We start from the raw sequence: 21455 nt of genomic DNA on the forward strand, positions 1-21455 counted from the left end.
TTAATGTTTCATTAACTTCCTTCAAGAAGCAGTAAGTTTTCTCTCACCATCCATCATTCTTAGAATGATTCAAAATCAAAAATAAACAATAAATAAAGCGGACGTATTGGAGAAAATTTAATCAACTGAAAAAGCTCTTGGTTATCAGCAGGAACATGAAAGGACAAAGACTTCTTAATTATGTTTTATATGTAGGGAAAAGTTCCTTAAGATGTGACGGTTCATAACATTAGAGTGTGGCAAACCTACCTTGATAACTGTTTTGGTTCACCATTGTGTGGTGTAAGTAAGAAGAGTTCTTGAGAAGGATGCCAAGAACATTACAAGTGACAAGCTGCGAGGAAAGAAAAAAAACACATGTAAGTATGATCCACATTTTGTAAAATATTTGCAAACCATACAAGATGTGTTTACAGCTGTCCAAGGACCCGTAGAAAAACTATTTCTTGCACGCAGAAACGTTATAGTTCCAGAAAGATAGACAAATCTTTGTGACGCCATGTCAGTTTGGGACATTTGGAAAACGTGAGAGTAAGTGAAACGGAAAACAAATTCTTAAAACAGAACACACACAAAGCTACGACGATGGGACAGTGTCCCGCGTTAGAAATATTAGAAATGATCGTTCTAGCATATGACAACAGAAATGGACACATATCCTATAGTAGCCTGATCGTGCGTTATTGAAAAGTATTTATTCGTGAATTCGTTGGAAAGAAAGTGCTTCTAGCATAGATTTTAGAGGAAGAAAGTATGTTGAGTTAAGAAACAATAAAACAGAAATTTTTAATAAGAATCAGGAACTATTGGATTATTGGTACCTGATAAAAACTATTACGGAGCTTGGAAATATTGGAGAGCTATTTAAAATATAGATCGTTCGTTTGAATATAGATCTATAAAGATAACCAAGAAAGTTCTGCCGCATTTTTACCCAACACCTTCGAACATCGATATGTCATCTAAGACGTACCGGTACCTAGAAGATGAAAAATGGTCTCCATCTGCCAACGTTCTGGAAGGCCATGGATTTCATCGCAATCGAATGTGGTGGGCCGTGAAGCGAAGAAGATATCAACTGCATTTTGCATCTCTACTAGGGATTTGAACTGGCGTCTTCTAAGGTGATTGTTCAAGGAATGGAACAGGTGATAATCGGTCGGTGCAATGTTAGGTGAGTATAGTGTATGTAATAGCGTTTCCCATGCAAAGCGCAGAATTGTGTCCCGGGTCATCCTAGCCATGTGGGGCTTATCGTTATCCTGTAACAGGAGGACCCCTTTACAATTCAGAAGTGCTGCCTCCGGAGTTTTGAGTTTTTCTTGAACACGGCTCAACTGCTGACAGCTCACAGTTTTATTGATGGTCTCACCAGCTGGTAGCAGTTCCCGGTCACGACGCCGCGAGCAGTCCACCAAACACACAGGAGGACCTTCTTCTGGTGCAATGTTGGTTTTAGCTGCTTTGGAAGCGGTTCATAGGATGCTAGCCAATGATGACGGCGTCGTGGAGCTTCGTACAGGACCCACTTCTCATCACATGTCAACATCCTGTCCAGGTTTCTTCCTCAGGCGAGACAGCAAAGAAACTCAGATATCTGTTCGCATTGCCTTCTGCCCCGGAGTCAAATCATGTGAGATCCATCGGCCCAACTTGTAGTGCTTCCCAAGTTGATAGAGGTGCTGCCAAATTGTTTCTCCACTCACACTAAATTGTAGTCCCAGTTCCTCACGTCTGGCCACTGTTCACCTCAATTGCGGCCCGAAGAGCTCTATTTTGTACATGTGTTAGTCTGCCGATACGTCGTGCGTCTTCGAGTGTTTCGTCACCGTTCTTAAACTTGTTAAACCACTGCTGCGTCTAGTCACGACAGCCTCACCAAAGGCCTGGCATAACTTCCGCCCCGTTGCAGCGGGGTTTGATCCCAGTTTGAACTCGTACAACATACACGCCCTTATGACGCTCTATAGAGGTCCCATTTTCACTCTGTCCTTACACAAGTTCACGGTGTAACTGAACTGCCACAACCAAGTAGTATGTTGGATATACCCACACCAATAACTGACCTTCGCCTTATCTCCATTCGCATTCAACTCACGGTGTGAGGGCCAATTGAACACAGACCTCCAGAAGAAAAAACAGCACTCTCTTGGTTACCTTTATATATGAATTATAGAAAATTTTAGGAGTTACTTCCGGCTTCCCATGCCGGACAGGTCTTTAGGGGTAGGAGTCAGACGAAGAGAGATATTATGGTAGTGGGCAGTAGCTCTACCATTACCACACTGAGGCTGAAGATGATTGACATCGGCAAGTTCAGATGTGGACAAAAACAGGCAGAGGTGGAAGGACATGGGACACCACCACTTTACTCAGTCCGTAGAAAACAACATGGAAAGAGAAATAAGAGAATGTAGCATTAGGAAATACGACACTACTATTTCACAGAGGGTCGTCCCCGGCAGTAGAGGGAAACCAAGCAGGGCCTCCTCGGTCATTATCAAACGAATCCCCTGCAGAATAGGAACCTGGGAAATGCGATTGCTGCTACATTGTAGAAAACTGGAAAACCTGAAGAAAGAAATGAAATACATGAAGATAGATATCCTATGGATTAGCAAAGTTATGTGGCTTGATCGAGGAGACATGTGGAGTGGGGACTTCAGAATTTTTTTATTAAGAAGTGGTAAACTGTACAACAGAAATCTATTTTGTCTTGAATAAGAAGATAGCACAGAAAGTTGTAGGCAACTGGAGGTACAACAAAAAGATAGTAATGTGAAGATGGCAATCGAACCGAGTAATATGATGATAATCCAAGTATATATGCCAACATCAAGCTACACAGATGAGGAAGTAAAAGAAACCTATGAGCAAATAGAAGTATTGATGAAAGTTCATGAAAAGGACGATTTAATCATTATGGGTGACAGGAACACAGTAGTCGGCGAAAGCAAAGAAGAGAATATGACTGCGAATTTCTGCCTAGGAGAAAGGAATGTGAGAGGTGCATGACTAGTTGAGTTCTGCGAAAACTGTGATCTGACTGTAAAAATAGTCTCTTCGAACAATTACTAAGAAGAAGATGCACATTGACAGTGGTGCCCACCCCCCCTCATGTCCATGACGCACCCCCCCTCAGTTGCCTATCCGTAGGTGTTCTTCCATGAAAAAAAATTTTTCGATTAATTTATATACCCTCTCAAATATATTTATATAGATTTTTACCCCCCCCCCCAATATTTCAATGACGCAGTTTGCGTCATAGCCCCCCCTTGTGGGCACCCCTGCATTGACAAGACCAGTAGACAAAGAAAAATACAAATAAACTGTATACTGGTCCGACAAGCATTTAGAAATCAAGTGAAGAATAGTAAGAGTTACCCAGAAACGAACGTTGACTTAGACCATAATTTAGTGTTGATGAAGAGCGAACTCTGACTAAAGATGAAAAGAGTGATAGCACCAAACAGAAAAGATGGAACACAATCAAGCTAAGAAGAGATGAAAACACGAAAAAGGAATTTGCAACTGTTACAGACAAAAAGACGTCTAAGGTAGCTTTAGCAGATGACATCAACTCTAAATGGGAATTCATGAAAGGAGGGATTTTAAGCAGCCGATGAACACATAGGAAGAGAATCGAGAACCCAATATGAACCCTGGATAACATCAAAAATATTGCAAATGATGGAGCAAAAAAGACAGTTCAAGATAACAAACAAAGAAGAGGAACGCAGAAGGTGCAGAAATCAAATCAACTAAGAAGGAAAGGAGGCCAGAGGAAACTGGATAAACAACTTGTGCAAGGAAATTGAGAAAAATATCATCAAAGTCAATGTAGATACAGCATAAAGAAAGGTTAGAAAACAGTTCAGTGAGAAAAAGAAACGCACAAACATTATCATACACAAGGATGGGACAACGCTAATAGAAGAGGAGCAGAAAACAAGAAGATGGAAGGAATACATTGAACAGTTCTACAAAGGAGACGGAGTGAACGAAGAAGGGATAGAGAAGGAAGAAGAAGTCGATGAAAATGAATTAGGATCATCAATTCTACAATGCGAATTTGACAATGCTTTGGAGTAAATGCAACATCGTAAAACTTCAGGAATAGACCAAATGCCAACAGAATTGATTAAGAATCTCGGAATAGCAACAAAGGAGAAACTATTTAATCTTATTAATGTAATGCACATCATGGGAAAGATACCAAGATGCTTCGAGAAAAGCATCCGAAAAGAATAGGTGAACGAAAATGTGAAGAACACAGAATGTTAAGTTTGTTTTCCGATGCATGAAAAATACTGTAGAAAATTATCGCACAATGAATGGAACAGAAAATCGAAGAACGGCTATCGTAGTAGCAGTTTGGATTTAGGAGGAAAAGGGGAACAAGGGAAGCAATTCTGAGTCTACGGTTGTTCATGGAGCAGCACAACAAAAAAACAATTGTGATAGCATTTGTAGATATAGAGAAAGCTTTTGACAACGTAGATTGGCATATAATGTTCAGAGCGTTGAAGAATCTGAAGGTGGAATACAGAGACAGAAGAATAATATGGTAACTTTATGCGAACCAGACAGCTGTTATAGTAAGAGATCAGAAGGAAACAACAATAAGTAAAGGAGTAAGGCAAGGATGTGGACTTTCACCTCTCCTGTTCAATGTCTATATAGAACAGGCTATGAAAGGATTGTTTGATAAAAACGAGAAAGGCGTAAAAGTAAAGAACAGGTTTTCAGCACAATTTGCTGATGACTTAACATTGATAGCAAGAACGAGGATGATTTGCAGGAAGCACTTTGTTTGATAGAAAAAGAGTAAGTCCGAACAAGATTACAGGAACTTGCTCGTGGCAATCATCTTACAGAAAAGCAAAAACAGCTGTAAAGAGATTTGAGTACCCAAACTACTGAAGGCAAACATGTATTGTAGGTAATGTTTTATTCGAATGACAGTTATGAATGCAGATAAGAGTATTCACAACATCTTCTACAGCCACAGTGTTCAATGTACTACAGACGTGTTCAAGTTATGAGACTCATGCTCGAAAAATGCAAAATTGATGTAGGAGTCCTAATTTCAGAGTTCTAGAACATGTAATTTAATGGTTAAACCACCAATATTGGATTCTTCATTTGTTTACTGTACAGTTGAAGTGGTGATATCACCGTTGAACAGCAGATGCTATTAGCGATGGGAAGGGGGGATTCTGAAAGTGGTGTTTCAGTTGTAGATAGCTATTGTGGTTCCTATCAACAAGTAACAGTCTGAAGTGTTGTGGTTGCTGTCGTAAGAAGTTAACGACGTTCAAAGCGTTCAACAGTTCGAATGGGCCAGTTTAAAATGATCGTGACGTGTTTCGTGTACCAATCTTTTATTCTGTGTAGTCCTATAATTCCAGCATAATGGGGAAAAACAAAAGACCTTTCTTCGCGTAACGTGGAAGTTAACAAAATACTTCTGGTGGAAGGAAGATATACACGAGACACATTGCTAGTAGAGTTGGGATAGAACAAAAGTCTGTGAGTAGAATCTCTGTTGGAATGAACAAGGGCCAAAATAGGGTTGAGAAGTATGGACGAAAACCAAAGCTATCGCTCAGAGGTATCAGAAAACTAAAAAGATTGGTGTGGGAAACAGAAGTGCAACTTCTAAGAGACTTAAGCATCAAAATGGCTGAGTATGTCGCAGACATTTGGCCTGAAATTGTTCGAAAGATTCTTTGAGCCGAGGGAATGAAAGCACACGGTCATGAAAGAAAACAAAAATTAGAGTCTACTCCAATCATTGCAAAGAAGCGCCTCGAATGGGCACGAGGCCTAGAATATTGAACTGCTGATGATTGGAGAAGAGTGTGTTTCACTGATGAATCATGTATCTATGTCAGATGAATGTTCACAATATGTGCGACGTAGACCTGGGAGGAATTCTTCAATAAACCGTGAAGCATCCTACTTCAGTCATGGTCTGAGATGTGATATCTGTCTTCGGGCCTGGAAGACTGTATATAGTAGAGAGGACAATGAAGCACGACTAATACTTACGAGTTATTCAAGAAGAACTGCTTTCCCAGACTGCACTCTAGTTTGATGACGTACAATTCATCTTTATGCATGGTAGAGCCCCATGCCACCGGGCCAAAGCTGTGACAAAATTATTCTAGGACAACGAAATTAGTGTTCTTCCGTGGTCAGGCACTAGTTCTGATATGAACCCGATTGAAAACTTTTGGAGCTTCATGAAAGGAAAGCTAGAGAAGAAGTACATTAGAACCAAACTTCAATTGATCGAGATCAACAATTTGTGGTATCACAATGCTGAATTGAAGGCAAAATGTGCTAAACTCGTACATAGGATGCCACAAAGGATAAAAGACTTAATAAAGAATAAGGGATTTCATAAGAAATATTAATCGTTGTGTGAGAAATAATTTTCTTGTAAGTATTCCATTTCATTTTTGTTTCCAATTTGGATATACACACTGGGTATGTCCATGAAAACAGGGACAAAAATTCATGAAAGAAATATAGTAATAATTTTAGTCAAGTTGTTCTTTTGATAAAAATATAGTTGTATGTGGCTGGCATCATTAATTATTTTTTCAGAGAATTACTATTTTCTTATTTTCCCCGTAGGTTACCTTTCATATACTAAGTTTTAATGTTGATTATATTATACAAGCTATATTTATTGAGCTGAGCGAGCGAAGCTCTTATACTCGGGTTATTGTTACATAGGTCTTATTTTTTTCTGTCGGTATCGCAAGTAAAATTTCATATAACTGATGAAACCTTTTCTGAAAGTAAAGTTCAATGTTTAACTTAATTAAACTGTGCTTATTTCAAGTTATTAAAATTTATGTTGCTTATAGTTAATAATAAAAGATCGTTGACAAATGTAACCTGAGTTACCGTAACGTGAGTCACCCGACTCTCTGCATATTCCACTAAAATAAGTAGTCATAAAATGTTAATAAAAATTTAATATTTTTGCCATAATTAAATTTTGTGTGTCCCTATCTTACATAATAATTTCATGCACATAGCTATGCCAGGACAAAAGAAAATGTACTGGAAAATCACAGTTCTGAATGTAGGGGGAAATTTTGTAACGTGAGTTACTATAGTATTTTCTTTTCTCCTAGGTTTGCTGTATCATATAAAATGACGATATTTGGTAACTATTTGTATAAATATGACAGCTTTCCTTTTTTTAAAAAAATTGGAGCTTATAAGTTTATTTGTGGTTAGTATTTTTCAAAATATACGTCATTACGTAACGTGAGTTACCATGGACATACCCACTGTATAGTAATTATATTTGAATGTCATGTACGCATTTGTTTTATTGATATTGAAAAGCATATGCCACACCCACTAGAAATTAGGACAGAGTAACAAAGTAGTAATTTGGACTAAGTTCGAACGTATTTTCTCACGTAATATTGTAAGAACAGTAAAATATGCAGAAACTGAATGTTGAGTCTTAATAAGTTGAACACGTCTGTATGAAATATCATAACCAGTGATTATAGCGGCATCTCCCTTCTGTACAACTAGCCACAGATGTCAGTCGTTAATTCATGTTGAGCAAATACATATTCTCTAATCATTAATTACTAGCAGCGTTCACCCCGCTTCGCTGCGGTCACCCCGGAACGCAATAAACTTTGTTACTTAGATAATTTTTACTTTTTCGCTTTCAAGTGATATGATAAAAACCATAGAAGATTGCAGTAAATCTTAACATTATATCGCCTGTCATTTATGTTAACCCGCCCCGCTTCGCTGCGGTCATCCCGGTGCTGGCATATTGTAAAAGTGTCTGTAAAAATAAGCAAATCAATTAAAAAATTTTAAACAGAAGATTCAAGCTATTTTCCGCTGTATATCGCCTGTCATTTATGTTAACCCGCCGAGTGACACGGTCATGCGGGTTGCATATAAATACGTTTCTTTTTACCTATGATGAACTAATAACAAAGGATTTGTACGTTATGGACACTTGAATGGTCAATTATCTCAAGACACTGGTAATTAAAAATTAAAGTGATATGATAAAAACCATCTAGGGTCCAAATCCTAATAACCCCCCAAAAATGAAAGAAATTGGTTCAGCCGTATTAGCGTGATGAGCGGACAAAGGATTTTGTACGTTCTCTTTTATATATATAGATATCTGATTCACGAAGACCACATTATTTATACATATTCATATCCATGAATTTACTTATTAGATTCAGTTACGTAGCATTAAAATTATTCGTCGCACGATAAGCTACTAACACGAACAACTCAATCATTTCAAATGAGTACAGAGTTCATACATTGAATGTAGAAGTTAGAATAAGATCAGTTACGCTGATATACAGGGAAGGAATAGAACGTCGGATGATTCCGTACTATAATACACGCAAGAAACTTTATGGTACAAAACAACGTGCAGCTTTACTATACGGATCCATAGTATAAGTCGTAGGAACGGGTTAGAAGCCCACAAGGGTTTCTTGTGTTCTGTTCTCGACATAAAATGGACAAATTAAAAGGACTAGCTCGAGAGAGTAATACTCCCGGAGGTAGGAACTAAATACACGGTTTTCATTGGTTGGCGTTATCGTTTCTCGTCACGTAGCAAGATATAGCAGAAATCAAACGCTTTCACCTGTCGGTCCTCGTGGCCGAGCATGATAGCGCTACAGGCTACTAACAGAAATCACTTTTGGCGGGGGCTCAAACCCAGCCCAGTGAAATTATTAGATTTTTAAAGAATTTTCGTAACACTTTTTTCATTAACGTAAGATGAAAATAATACTCAAAAGTGATTTACTTACTTTTGTGCAGGAGGGTGAGTACTACTAGTAGTAGCAGTAGTAGTAGTAGTTGTTGTTGTTGTTGTAGAAGCTCCGCAGGGCTAATTTTGTTCCACCTTGACACCTATGGTGCACGCGAAAGAAACGTACTTCCGGGAGTATTACTCGTAAATTAAAGACTTCCCCAAATTTTTCCGTACATTTTACAATCTGTGGATCCATATAGTAAAACTGCACCCAAAACAAATCTGTTTAGCCTTTAACTAAAGCAAATGCAATCGTTTCCTTGGTAGCAGGATTTATAGCTATTTATGCACATTTCGATTATGGCACAATACTCAGTCTGAAACTTATTATAACATGTAGTAGAAATATTTATTATTATTTAAGTGTAATTACTATTCACTATTATCACGAGTAATAATAAAAATTAATGATGTTAAAACAGAATTCTAAGCTTAAAACATCAACGATAATCGGTAAGTTTTAAAATGGAACATCTTTAATAGAAAGAAGAAGAAATGAGGCACTAAAACAAGGATCTTGTTTCTTCCGATTTCTGAACAAAATGTGGAAAGTGATAATCATACAAATGTTGAGGTGGGGGAGTTGTCAATATCAATTACTGTTAACCAAACATTTGCAAGTTGACAAACTTTTAAAACTAAGTTTATCTTACTTGATTGTAGTAATTTAATCGTTAAATTAAAATGAAATGGATACGGCCTCTTCGGTTGCGGGTCTGAGTTAAATTTAATGTATTTCGACATTTGTTTTTGAATACAATTAGTTTCCACGCAGTATATGTGTATATAACTCGAGAGGGTATCTGTACTCGAAATCGAAACTGTAATTGAAAGTCATTATGATTATAAGTAACACATTTCTTTTTCAGAACTCTCACTGTCAATCATAGCAGCGTATACATATGCTCGTTGTATTATAACAGTGTAGCAAACATTATCATTGCATTCTCTCGTATTAAATTTAGATGGAGCAATATTTTAAAACATTTGGTAATTGTCCTAATGCAAAGTAGATTTTTCATTATTACTTGTGTTCAGGGATGCACCGACGGAGGTGTTCCAAGAGTCTGTATCCCCCAGAACTTTTAATTTTAAAGAAAATTAGCACAATTTCAGGGGGCAAATACACAAAAGTATTTGCATTTTGTAGACTACTCTGAAAAGTCTTCGGACCCAAAGAGGAATCTTGGCAGGGGCGGATCCAGGGGGGCGATCGGGGCGATTGCACCTCCCCAGAAGAAGAAACTTTCTTGTTTTATATATATAAATAAAACCCATCCCAAAGTTTGCAGCCCTTAAAAGTAGCAGTATGACAACCTCCCCCCCCCAAAAAAAAAAGTCGGTTATGGATCCGCCCCTGAATCTTGGGTGTGCCACTTCTTGTGTTTACGTTGTGTTACTCATTGCCCGATTTTGAACGTGTATGTTGTTAAGAGACATGAAAGGATTGAATTGTTTTATAGGCCTAAGGGGTTTGAAAAGAATTTTTGTTGGAAACCTGATTTTAAAGTTCCACCACTGGATCAAAGACAAATTAAATATCGATTAAAGCACACACTTTTGTCATTTGTTGTGTGTTAAACAAGTTCAGCTAAAATTAATAAAGAACTCTTTGAACTCAACTATTTGTCAAGAACGATTAAATGTATTAGATTTGACGACCATTGAAAATGACATACTCAATAAAAATGGATACGGATGCATTAATAAGAGATTTTGCTAAATCGAAATCCAGAAAAGTGTCTTTATAACATGATTTTTCAGTAACGAAGAGAACGAGAAGTTAAGCTATTATCATAATCATATCACTAGTAAACATTATGTACCTAGGTAAATATACTTTTAATGAACTATGAGACTATACCTGTTTGTCAAAATCAAATCTGTGTTAATGTTAGATTTGAAGTTCATGAATTTTATTCTGTTTCGACTTTTATGTTTAAATTGTACTTTTCAAGATACATCTTATATATATAAATAAGTTGTTGTGTCTTGTGCTTATTTAATAAGAAATGCTATTAATTAATAAAATTGGAACTATGTTCAGTATTCAGCCACAGTCAATTATAATTTCGACATATTTCGTTAACATTCAAACGGAGACTACAGGTATTGAAGAAACTTGCAATTAACAATTATGTGAAGAATTTTTGCTCATTACAACTTTCTACTCTTTTATTATGATGTAAGTGCGGACGCCTAAAAATTGTCTGCTTACACTTAAGAAATGTCTAGAACCGGCCCTGGGGATAACTTAAGTGAGTATTGAACTCTTCGATAAACTCTCAGTTTCAAGAATGTGTAGGGGTTAAAAGGATGTAATATAATCAAACAAATTTTTTAAAAAAATCAACATAGGAAAAGGAAGATACAAATCAAAAGAAATTTGACATAAAAGAAAAATATACAAATTAAAAGGGATGTGATATAGAAAAAGAAAATACCTTTTAAAATGAATTTGATATAAGGGAAGGAATATACAAATTAAAAGGAATGTGATATAGAAAAAGAACATACCTTTTAAAGTGAATTTTATATAAGAGAAGAAATATACAAATTAAAAGGAATGTGATATAGAAAAAGAACATACCTTTTAAAATGAATTTGATATAAGGGAAGGAATATATAAATTAAAAGGAATGTGATATACAAAAAGAAAACACCCTTTAAAATGAATTTGATATAAGAGAAGAAATATACAAATTAAAAGGAATGTGATATGGGAAAAGAACATACCTTTTAAAATGAATTTGATATAAGGGAAGGAATATACAAATTAAAAGGAATATGATATAGAAAAAGAACATACCTTTTAAAGTGAATTTTATATAAGAGAAGAAATATACAAATTAAAAGGAATGTGATATAGAAAAAGAACATACCTTTTAAAATGAATTTGATGTAAGGGAAGAAATATACAAATTAAAAAGAATGTGATATAGAAAAAGAACATGCCTTTTAAAATGAATTTGATATAAGGGAAGGACTATACAAATTAAAAGGAATGTGATATAGAAAAAGAACATACATTTTAAAGTGAATTTTATATAAGAGAAGAAATATACAAATTAAAAGGAATGTGATATAGAAAAAGAACATACCTTTTAAAATGAATTTGATATAAGGGAAGGAATATATAAATTAAAAGGAATGTGATATACAAAAAGAAAACACCCTTTAAAATGAATTTGATATAAGAGAAGAAATATACAAATTAAAAGGAATGTGATATGGGAAAAGAACATACCTTTCAAAATGAATTTGATATAAGGGAAGGAATATACAAATTAAAAGGAATATGATATAGAAAAAGAACATACCTTTTAAAGTGAATTTTATATAAGAGAAGAAATATACAAATTAAAAGGAATGTGATATAGAAAAAGAACATACCTTTTAAAGTGAATTTTATATAAGAGAAGAAATATACAAATTAAAAGGAATGTGATATAGAAAAAGAACATACCTTTTAAAATGAATTTGATATAAGGGAAGGAATATATAAATTAAAAGGAATGTGATATACAAAAAGAAAACACCTTTTAAAATGAATTTGATATAAGAGAAGAAATATACAAATTAAAAGGAATGTGATATGGGAAAAGAACATACCTTTTAAAATGAATTTGATGTAAGGGAAGAAATATACAAATTAAAAAGAATGTGATATAGAAAAAGAACATGCCTTTTAAAATGAATTTGATATAAGGGAAGGAATATACAAATTAAAAGGAATGTGATATAGAAAAAGAAAATACCTTTTAAAATGAATTTGATATAAGGGAAGGAATGTATAAATTAAAAGGAATGTGGTATAGAAAAAGAACAAACCTTTTAAAATGAATTTGATGTAAGAGAAGAAATATACAAATTAAAAGGAATGTGATATAGAAAAAGAAAATACCTTTTTAAAATGAATTTGATATAAGAGAAGAAATGTACAAGTTAAAAGGAATGAGATGTAGGAAAATAACATACAAATTAATAGAAATGTGATATACAAGAAAAAACAGAACGTGTCCGAAAAATTCTGCTAAAATTGGTTCCACCAAACGGTTTATCAGAGACAAGATTTCCCTCCAAGTTTGATAAGGGACAACTTATTAACAGTGCCGGAAGTTGTAGAATACTTGCAGTATGTTTTGAACAATCGATATAAAAGTATAGTGCGAAATATAACATCTAGCAGATACTAAAAACAAAACAAAAGAGGGGGTTGTGTACAAATCATTGCACTATTTTTATAATAGTGTTTCTAATTTTTAAAAAAATCATTGACCCCACTGTTGCCGTTAGTTGTATGTTGAATATTCTGTCAAATATTCCAAGTACAATTTATTATTATTATTATTATTATTATTATTATTATTATTATTATTATTATTATTATTATTATTATTATTATTATTATTATTATTATTATTATTATTTGGAAAACATCCTACCTTGTTAGTACGAATATATAATTATGACTTGTTAAACGTTCTAAGTTTGTCACCAAAGCTGCTGTTTTCATTATTACAGAAATTTTGGCAACAGGAACTCAAATGCACCACATGTTCTCACCAACTAACAGATGCCAGCTTTCCTTAATCGCAAGATAATAATGAAATTACAGGGGACTCCTAGTATAGTTGCAGCTATTGCTATAGAAATAATTTGTTACTAGTGACAAAATTCATATTAAAATTGTGATTTAATATGTATTAATTATTTTTCTAAAGCTAAAATGCTGTGGTGTGAACGGTCCTTTGGACTGGAAGGACCGCAACGAGAAAATGATGCCGATGACCTGCTGCATTCATGAATGGGACCACTGCTTGTACTCTTTCGCACTAAAAGAGTACTACCAGGATGGCTGTTTGAGGAAACTCAAATATGTTGTTGCTGTCAATGGATCTGTTCTTGGAACTTTTGCAGTACTTTTCTCTTTGGTAGCTGTGAGTATTACAAAACAGGAAAACAAAACGAAAAGACGTAGCTTACAGAATACAAGATTAGCCTAAATGTTTCATCGGGCTTTCAAAGCACTGTTTATTTACAAGTATACGACGTGCAAAGACGGGTGATAACATGGAAAGATAGATATACTCACCAAGTTTTAAAAGTCAGCCTCGTGGCTTGCGTTCGCGCTAGATGGCAGGTGTGTGACAGCACTCTACAAAATGGCGGCAATGCAGGATAATAGTTCTTGTGTTAGAATGCGAAGTGTACGTAGGTTACAAGTGTTCGGCGTTTAGTGAGACAGCTTGCAGCTCACAAGTAAGTATCAACTGTTCGTGCAAGCATATTTTCGAAATACATTCAGCCCTAGCCAGGAGGCATTACGTTTGGCAACATCGCACGGAAACAAAATGAATGCTGAATTTCATTCTAACCCGTTTCTACTATTACTACTACTACTACTACTACTACTACTATTACTACTTTTGCTATGGATCTACAGTACAAGGGAAAACTTATTTTAATGAAAGAAGTTTAATGAAAATTATATTAAAAAATAATCGTTAAATCACTTTTTGAATATTATTTTAACGAAACAAGTGTTATTAAGAATTTTAAAAAACTTTCCTTAGGCAGGGTTTGAACCCACGCAAAAACAATTTTCCTTACTACCATGTTGCGCTAGGTCACTTGGCTACGAGGACCGACATCATTTGGCGTTTGCTTTGTGCTGTATGTATGTTATGACTCGTGATGTCACCAACAGAATCGCGATATACACGTCATTCATTTTTCCTACATTGTTACCAAGCGTAACCCCGTTCACAATGTCTTATGGCTAGACTTCAGTGTATTTCGAAAATACGCTTCGTGCAACCCATGAACTGGGCATTGCGCAGAAAACGGTGTGGAATTTTTTTTCCTTTCAAACCCTACCGTTTTTAACTGTTACAACACCTGACTGCATATGATCATGCCCACCGATTTGAGTTTTGTACCCGAACGCAACAAACTATGGAGGGAGATAATGACTTTGCGGGGATATTGATATTAAGCGACGAGGAGACATACTATTTGTCTGGAAAGGTGATTCGTCACAATGTAAGACTGTGGGGTACTGAATTGTCACATGTCCGTGTGGAGTTCTCTCTCACGAACTACACGATTTCCTTCGAGATACACGGGCCTCCAGTACTTTTCCCTTTACACGCAGACAACCAGTATTACGACACTGGCGAAACCAACGGAAAATGCCCTGATGACCAGGTACAGCTTTCCTGTAATTGTATACGAATGCGTGCTGAACGCTCGTAACCGACGAGCATTTCACATATTCTAACACACAAACACTATTCTCCTGCATTGCCGCCATCTTGTAGAATGCCGTCACATGCCTGCGATCTGGCGTGCACGCAAGCCACGAGGCGGGCTTTTTAAACTTGGTGAGCGTATCTATCTTTTGATGCATCACCCGTCTTTGCACGTCGTATACTTGTAAATAAACAGTGCTTTGAAAACCTGATAAATCGTTCAGGATAACCCTGTAGTTTCAGTTTTGAATTAATTAAACCTACAGTTACTCCCAAGGTGTAGCTCTTCAATAATGGGCTAATGGAGAGCCAAGCATAGGCACCTTTACAAATTTCTTAGCAGTATTGCACGGTCGAAGCCCGACTATAATCGTAAAACATGCTTAATTTTGTCTCATCTTAAGTTCATAATTCGTAAATCGATACAAATGTGTGAAGTGGCTTAATGATTCATAAATATCTGGAAGCTGTAGAAAGGTGAAATAACAATGATTCGTTCTCGATTCATACGGTATACAGTAAAGCCTCGATTATCGCGAGTGTTGCGAAAATAAATTAACTCCGCTGCAGCCACGTTCAATTATTTTTCGTAAGTAATTGCTGCGGACTGACTCTCCGCTTGCAAATAAGTGCTGTATGTCCTAAAACATAAAAATGAATTCCATTGTAAAAACCAACATTTCCAACAATAGTGCACGTTTCGAAATGCAACCCTACTCTGATAAGGCGTGGGAGACCTGGGTTCGATTCCCTGCAAGAACTCATGTGTTTCGGATTCCACGTTAATCAGTAGATCCCGTCTCATATAGTCTCGCTGCTGAAAGGGACGTTAAACTCAAAATCAACTCAACTTTACTCTGATAAAGCAGAAGGCGATTGTTGTAAGGTATGGAAAAGGGAGTTGGAAAGAGTGATTTACATAGTAGCAAATTACATTCATTGTTCACTGTGGAGTGAGAGTCTGCTGGCGGCCTCTGAAGGGTTAATTACGAACCTTTAAAAAAATCCAAGTCAGCAAGCTGGCAAATACAATAGGCCCTTCAGTACGAAGGTAAAAAATTATTGACAGGTTTACAGTACAGTATTGTCTTTGGTTTACTGTTCTTTATTTTAAGAATTTGGATAAAACAAGGTATTTTAAAAGTTGTACAATAAAACACAGTTTTTTATGCTGAATTACTTTTCATATTTGCGCCTGATTTTTAGTCTTTTTTCAGGTTATTCGATTTTTGCTACCCACGGTGTCCTTGCCACCTAATTCCGCGTATAATCAGGGTTTTACTCTGCTTTGATGCTGGTGGAATATCCAGACAATGACTCAAACTAATTATGCCAGATATAAAGAGTAAAACATTGAGTGTACGCTCATAAACAAAAGTTCGTTCGTTCCTACAGCTTAATGTGATATTCGAACTATATGAGCCTTGCTCATAAAGATTTTCGTTCCACCTGTTTTTATTAGCGTTACCTATCTATTTCTCAACTTATGCTTCTTCCGGGGCTACGGTGGCTCAGTGGTAAAGCGTTCACCTCTGGTGCATATGGTCCTTGGTTTGATCCCAGGTCACGCCAAGTAAATTTTGTGGTGGACAAACACCATGTCTGGGGGTTTTCTCGGGGTTTTCCGTTTCCGCCCACTTTCTTCATTCCACTATTTCATTCATCGCTCATCATCACCGTTTCCTTTAGTCTAACCGGCAGAACGTGGGACGTAAAACTTAAAGATTTGAACTTATGCTTCAGAGCCGCGGTAGCTCAGTGTTAGAGTGCTTACCATTGGTGCGTGGAAACCCTGATTCGATCCTAGCTAGCGCGGTGTGGACTTTGTAGTGGACAATCACCGTTTTTCGGGTCTGAACGGATCCGGTTCTAGAAGATCCTATTCCGGAACCGGTTTTCGGATCCAGGTCTGGGACTGGTTTTTCGGATCCAGGTCTTGAACCGGTTCTTCGGATAGAGGTGTGGAACCGGTTCTTCGGATCCAAGTCTGGAACCGGTTCCAAAGATTCGGTTCTGGAACCGGGTTTTCGGATCCAGGTCTGAAACCGGTTCCGAAACCGGATCTCCAAGAACTGGTTCCTCCCGGAACCGGTTCCGCTGGAACCTAAACTTTGTGACCATCCCTAAGCTAAACCTGAGCTGCTGGCAGGTTGTCAACAATGTGCTAGATGAAATGGTGGAAGTGATAGGCAGGCGCCCAGGCGGCGGCCGCTTGCCTAATTTGCTTAATAAACTGGGTAACTGCCAAACTCATTGGCTAAACAGGCAAACTCATTTGGCTAAACACCCACTGGTGGACCAAGATTTCTTTTTTGGGGGTACAAGCGGGTCTGGGCGGGGAGGGCACATGTGCATGGTCCTCTTTGCAGTGTTTTGAAGGTGAACTTTGTGCCTCCTTTACGGGTCTTTGGGGGTTTTCAGATCCAGATCTGGAACCGGTTCCTATGATCCGGTTCTGGAACCGGGTTTTCGGATCCAGGTCTAGAACCAGTCCCTAAGATCCGGTTCTGGAACCGGGTTTCGGTTCTGAAAACCGGATCTCCCAGAATCGGTTCCTCGCGGAACCGGTTCCGTCGGAACCGGAATTTTGTGGCCATCCCTATTTTTCACTGGATTCTGCCATTTCCTCACACTTCGATCATTCTTTCATTATCGTTACCGCAGTCACCCTTAGCTTCCGAGTATAATCGTGGTTTGATACATTTAACAGCAACTTTCGTTTCATTTCATTTCAACTTTTGATTCAGCTCAGAGATAGTAATATATTATATATTTAAAAATGAAACGAAAGGAGTTAACGACATGGAATAAAATTTTGCTTCATATGATTTTATGTCCTGCCAACACCGATATAATTTCATTTGTCTCGCTACTGCTAATCCAAATTTCCCTGTTGCTGCTAAAAGAGTTAACTCTTTTAGAATTTCCACTTTCGGAGGTAAATTTTAGTTCACTCAAACAGCTACTGCTTCCTTACTATTTATCGTAGGATCATAGTTCATATCTCGTTTGTTTGTTTGTTTGTTTGTTTTAAGATAGAGCATACTTTCCAACGGCACCACTCGCTTGTCCGTATTATACACCAGAAACGGGAAAAACGGGAGATTTTTCGAAACAATTTTTTTTTTCGAGATTTTTGAGTCCCTCTGCCCCGGGTCTAGGTTCATGTAGGGATCTGAATTTAAAACAAAAAATACATTATGTTCATAATACGTGTGCAAAATTTCACTCTTGTATCCTGAAAACTAAGGTCCGAAAAAATTTATGAAAATCTGAAGGTGACCATATATATATATATGGTCACCTTCAGACTTTCATATACTAGTACAGTCAATAAATTCGTGGACTGGACGCAGTGTGGCGCTAGTTGTTTACTACAGCTGGTATGTGATATCGTAGAGTAAGCAGTGGAAGTTCATTTCTCGACTCAGCAAGAAATCGTAAAGAGTGTAAACAGACGTACTGTTTCTGTTGTGAAAGAAGTTGATTGCGCCGCGACGGACCTGGAGAATGTCGCAGTTTGAGCAACGGGCAAACATTAAGCTGTGCCAAAAACTAGGCAAATCCACTGCAGAAACGTTGCAGGTGATAAGGCAAGTGTAGAGTGACAACGTTCTTGGCCGCAGTACGGTGTTTCACTGGCACTAACAGTTAATGGAAGAAAGAAAGAGTTTAGAGGATTATGAACTAGTACTTTGACCAACAACAGTCCGAACAGAACGCAAGATCGAAGAGGTTGCAATGGTGATACGCGCTAACAGTTCCCAGTCGGTAGATAATATCGTATCAACAGTATGGATCAGCCAAGGTACGTGTCACAACATTCTAACGGATAACTTGAACATGTTGCGTGTCACCCAGCACCGTGTCTCACGCATTCTGACACAAGACCAACGATCAGAAATGCTGACGCTGACGAAACGTTCCTGAACCGGATAATAACAGGGGATGAAACACGGCGTCTCCTCTACGATCCACAACTAACAAGACAATCACCATTACCTCCAAAATGTTAAAATCCGAGACAATACAGGTCAAAAGAGAAAATCATCCTTGAACTATTTTGAACCAGAACTATTCTCAACAATGTAGATCTGTGCAATTGTCTGTGTCAATGTGTGTGTGTGTGGACGTTCACATTGAGCACAGCAACCATGGGTTCTACTGGTTGCCTATATTCAGAATACCAGTCAACGACTTTATTGACTGCACTATATATATAATGGTAAAGTTGGATAAGGGCGTAACTAGCAACTCTTCAATTTTTCAAGAGAGCAGAAAAACAAACGCCCTTATCCAACTAACCAACGTATTCACGCACTATTTTTGGAGACAGGCGTTAACTACGGAGCAGAGATATTACCTTAACACCACCTAGACCTAAGCGGACGTGCTCAAACTTGCAGAAAATATGTATATCTCATTTTACAGGATACGCCCTTATCCAAATTACTCCATTGCGTCATTACTATTTGACATAGAGTCATGGTTCAAACGCCATTTTGTTCAGTATAACAAGCCTTTTCCAACGATACCACTCGGATGTTCGCATCATACACTTGAACCGGAAAAATCCGGATTTTTTAAAATCCCGCCAAAACACATTTTCTCTCTGGTCCGGGTATGGGTTGACATAGCGATCTAAAGATTGAAAAAATACGTTGTTATGTTCATAATACGTGTGCAAAATTTCAATCTTGTATCTTGAAAACGAAGATCGGAAAAAAATGTGGAAAGTCCTATGTGAAAGTTGAGTTTAGGCCCTATATGCATATATACAACACACACACACACACACACACTTGGTCTAGATTCATGGTTCAAACGCCATTTTCTTCAGTATAACGAGCACTTTCTAATTTTACCACTCACATATCCGTTTCATACACATGAACCGGCAAAAAAAATGAGGAAAAAACGGGATTTTTTCTGAAAAATCGCTCCCTCGTGCCCGGCCTCAGTTTGGGATCTCATAAAAATTTGAGAACCATCTAAGGGTGCACACAATCTGTATGCAAAGTTTCAATCTGATATCTTGAAAACTAAAGGTATGAAAAGTTTTGAAATTTGCCTTAAGAAAAATTTAAAAAGTCATGCCATTCCGCCCCCACCTGGCGCCGCTAAGCTGACCATCCGGTTCACAAACGCATCTGGGGTGTTCTTTGGTACATCCTTGATTTGACCAATAAAAGCCGGCTTAAATACCTGTTATAGAACCTAAATAAGTGGTCAAAGACGATACTACGCCATGGTAACAAAAATTACCAAAAATCCTAAAAGGGTTAAAACCACTATAAGCACTCTCGAAGGAGTAGTTTGTCACTCACGATTATAGCCCTTTTCCATTTCTCCATTTACTTGAAAATAAAAGAAATAATATATTTTAAAGTATTTGTTTTGTGTTTTTCAGGTTGGTGGAATAGTTCTATCTATTCGCATGATCTTCTACATCAGAGAAAGAATACGCCAACAAATTGAGGACATGCAACGGGATTCTCGCTTGTTTGTGAGAAGTTCACCATAAAAGAGTGTATAAAAGAAAATGAAAGAAAAAAGCTCATTCAATATAGTTCATTATCGGAAAGATATGTAATACAAATTCGCACAACTGTTGGAGGAAGTGTAGCAGATATTGAATATTCGGGTTCTTTGTGAAAACAGTGAACAACTTTCTTATTTTTAGTGGGATTTTTGTTAAAGTCTGACGCCATATAACACAAGGATTGATCCTTATGCTTTACCCCTGATCTGTTAAAATTTCAAAAGAAAAAAAAAATAAGCTTGGTACATTATTTTTCAGCGATTTTGTTGATTGATGTTCTTCTTCTTGTAATGTCCACTGTTTCTGCCACTTTCTGCGAGAAGGATTCACTAAATTCTGTTTCAGTTTTAGAAGATTGTAAAACAGGAATAGATAAAATACGTCATAGCAGTGTATCCAGTAGCAAATTATACACTTTCCTATTAGGAAGGTTATTTACCACAGTGAAGGATTTGCATATAATACAGCATTTCTTTAAATGTAATACTGTTGCCTGTATCCGAAGATATATCGCACAAGTCACTTTATATGGTGATTTATAGAAGTACTCCATGTACATAGTTTTATGGTCTATGTAATACAATACTGTATATTCAATATAAGTAATTGCAGCCAACAAGAAAACGGAAAAATTTGACACAAGTTAGATTGTCGGATTTGCCTGTGCTCAAACAATAGTGTATCCAAAAGATTTAAATAATGTAGTTTATTCAGTAGGTAAACCAGCATTGCCAGATTTACGAATTTTTCTGCATATGTACAGATTTTTTTAAAAAGTTTATATTATTATTTTCTAGTGTATTATTGTATATTA

The 21455-nt window shown here is 36.9% G+C and overlaps 1 protein-coding gene across 2 annotated transcripts in view; it reads left to right on the top strand.

Moving 5' to 3' along the window:
* LOC145675995 (tetraspanin-9-like) overlaps window positions 1-20834 on the top strand; it is a 37247-nt gene extending 16413 nt beyond the window's left edge. For both annotated transcript variants that reach the window (XM_081746833.1, XM_081746832.1), the window contains exons 4-5: window positions 13570-13785; window positions 20510-20834. In XM_081746833.1, the coding sequence (XP_081602959.1) occupies window positions 13570-13785; window positions 20510-20623 (330 nt within the window). In that variant the 3' untranslated portion in view covers window positions 20624-20834. The remainder of the gene's footprint in view (window positions 1-13569; window positions 13786-20509) is intronic.
* The last annotated feature ends 621 nt before the right edge of the window (window positions 20835-21455 follow it).

Source organism: Thermobia domestica, chromosome 18 (assembly GCF_964235325.1).
Source record: "Thermobia domestica chromosome 18, izTheDome1.hap1.1, whole genome shotgun sequence".
NCBI classification, from domain to species: domain Eukaryota; kingdom Metazoa; phylum Arthropoda; class Insecta; order Zygentoma; family Lepismatidae; genus Thermobia; species Thermobia domestica.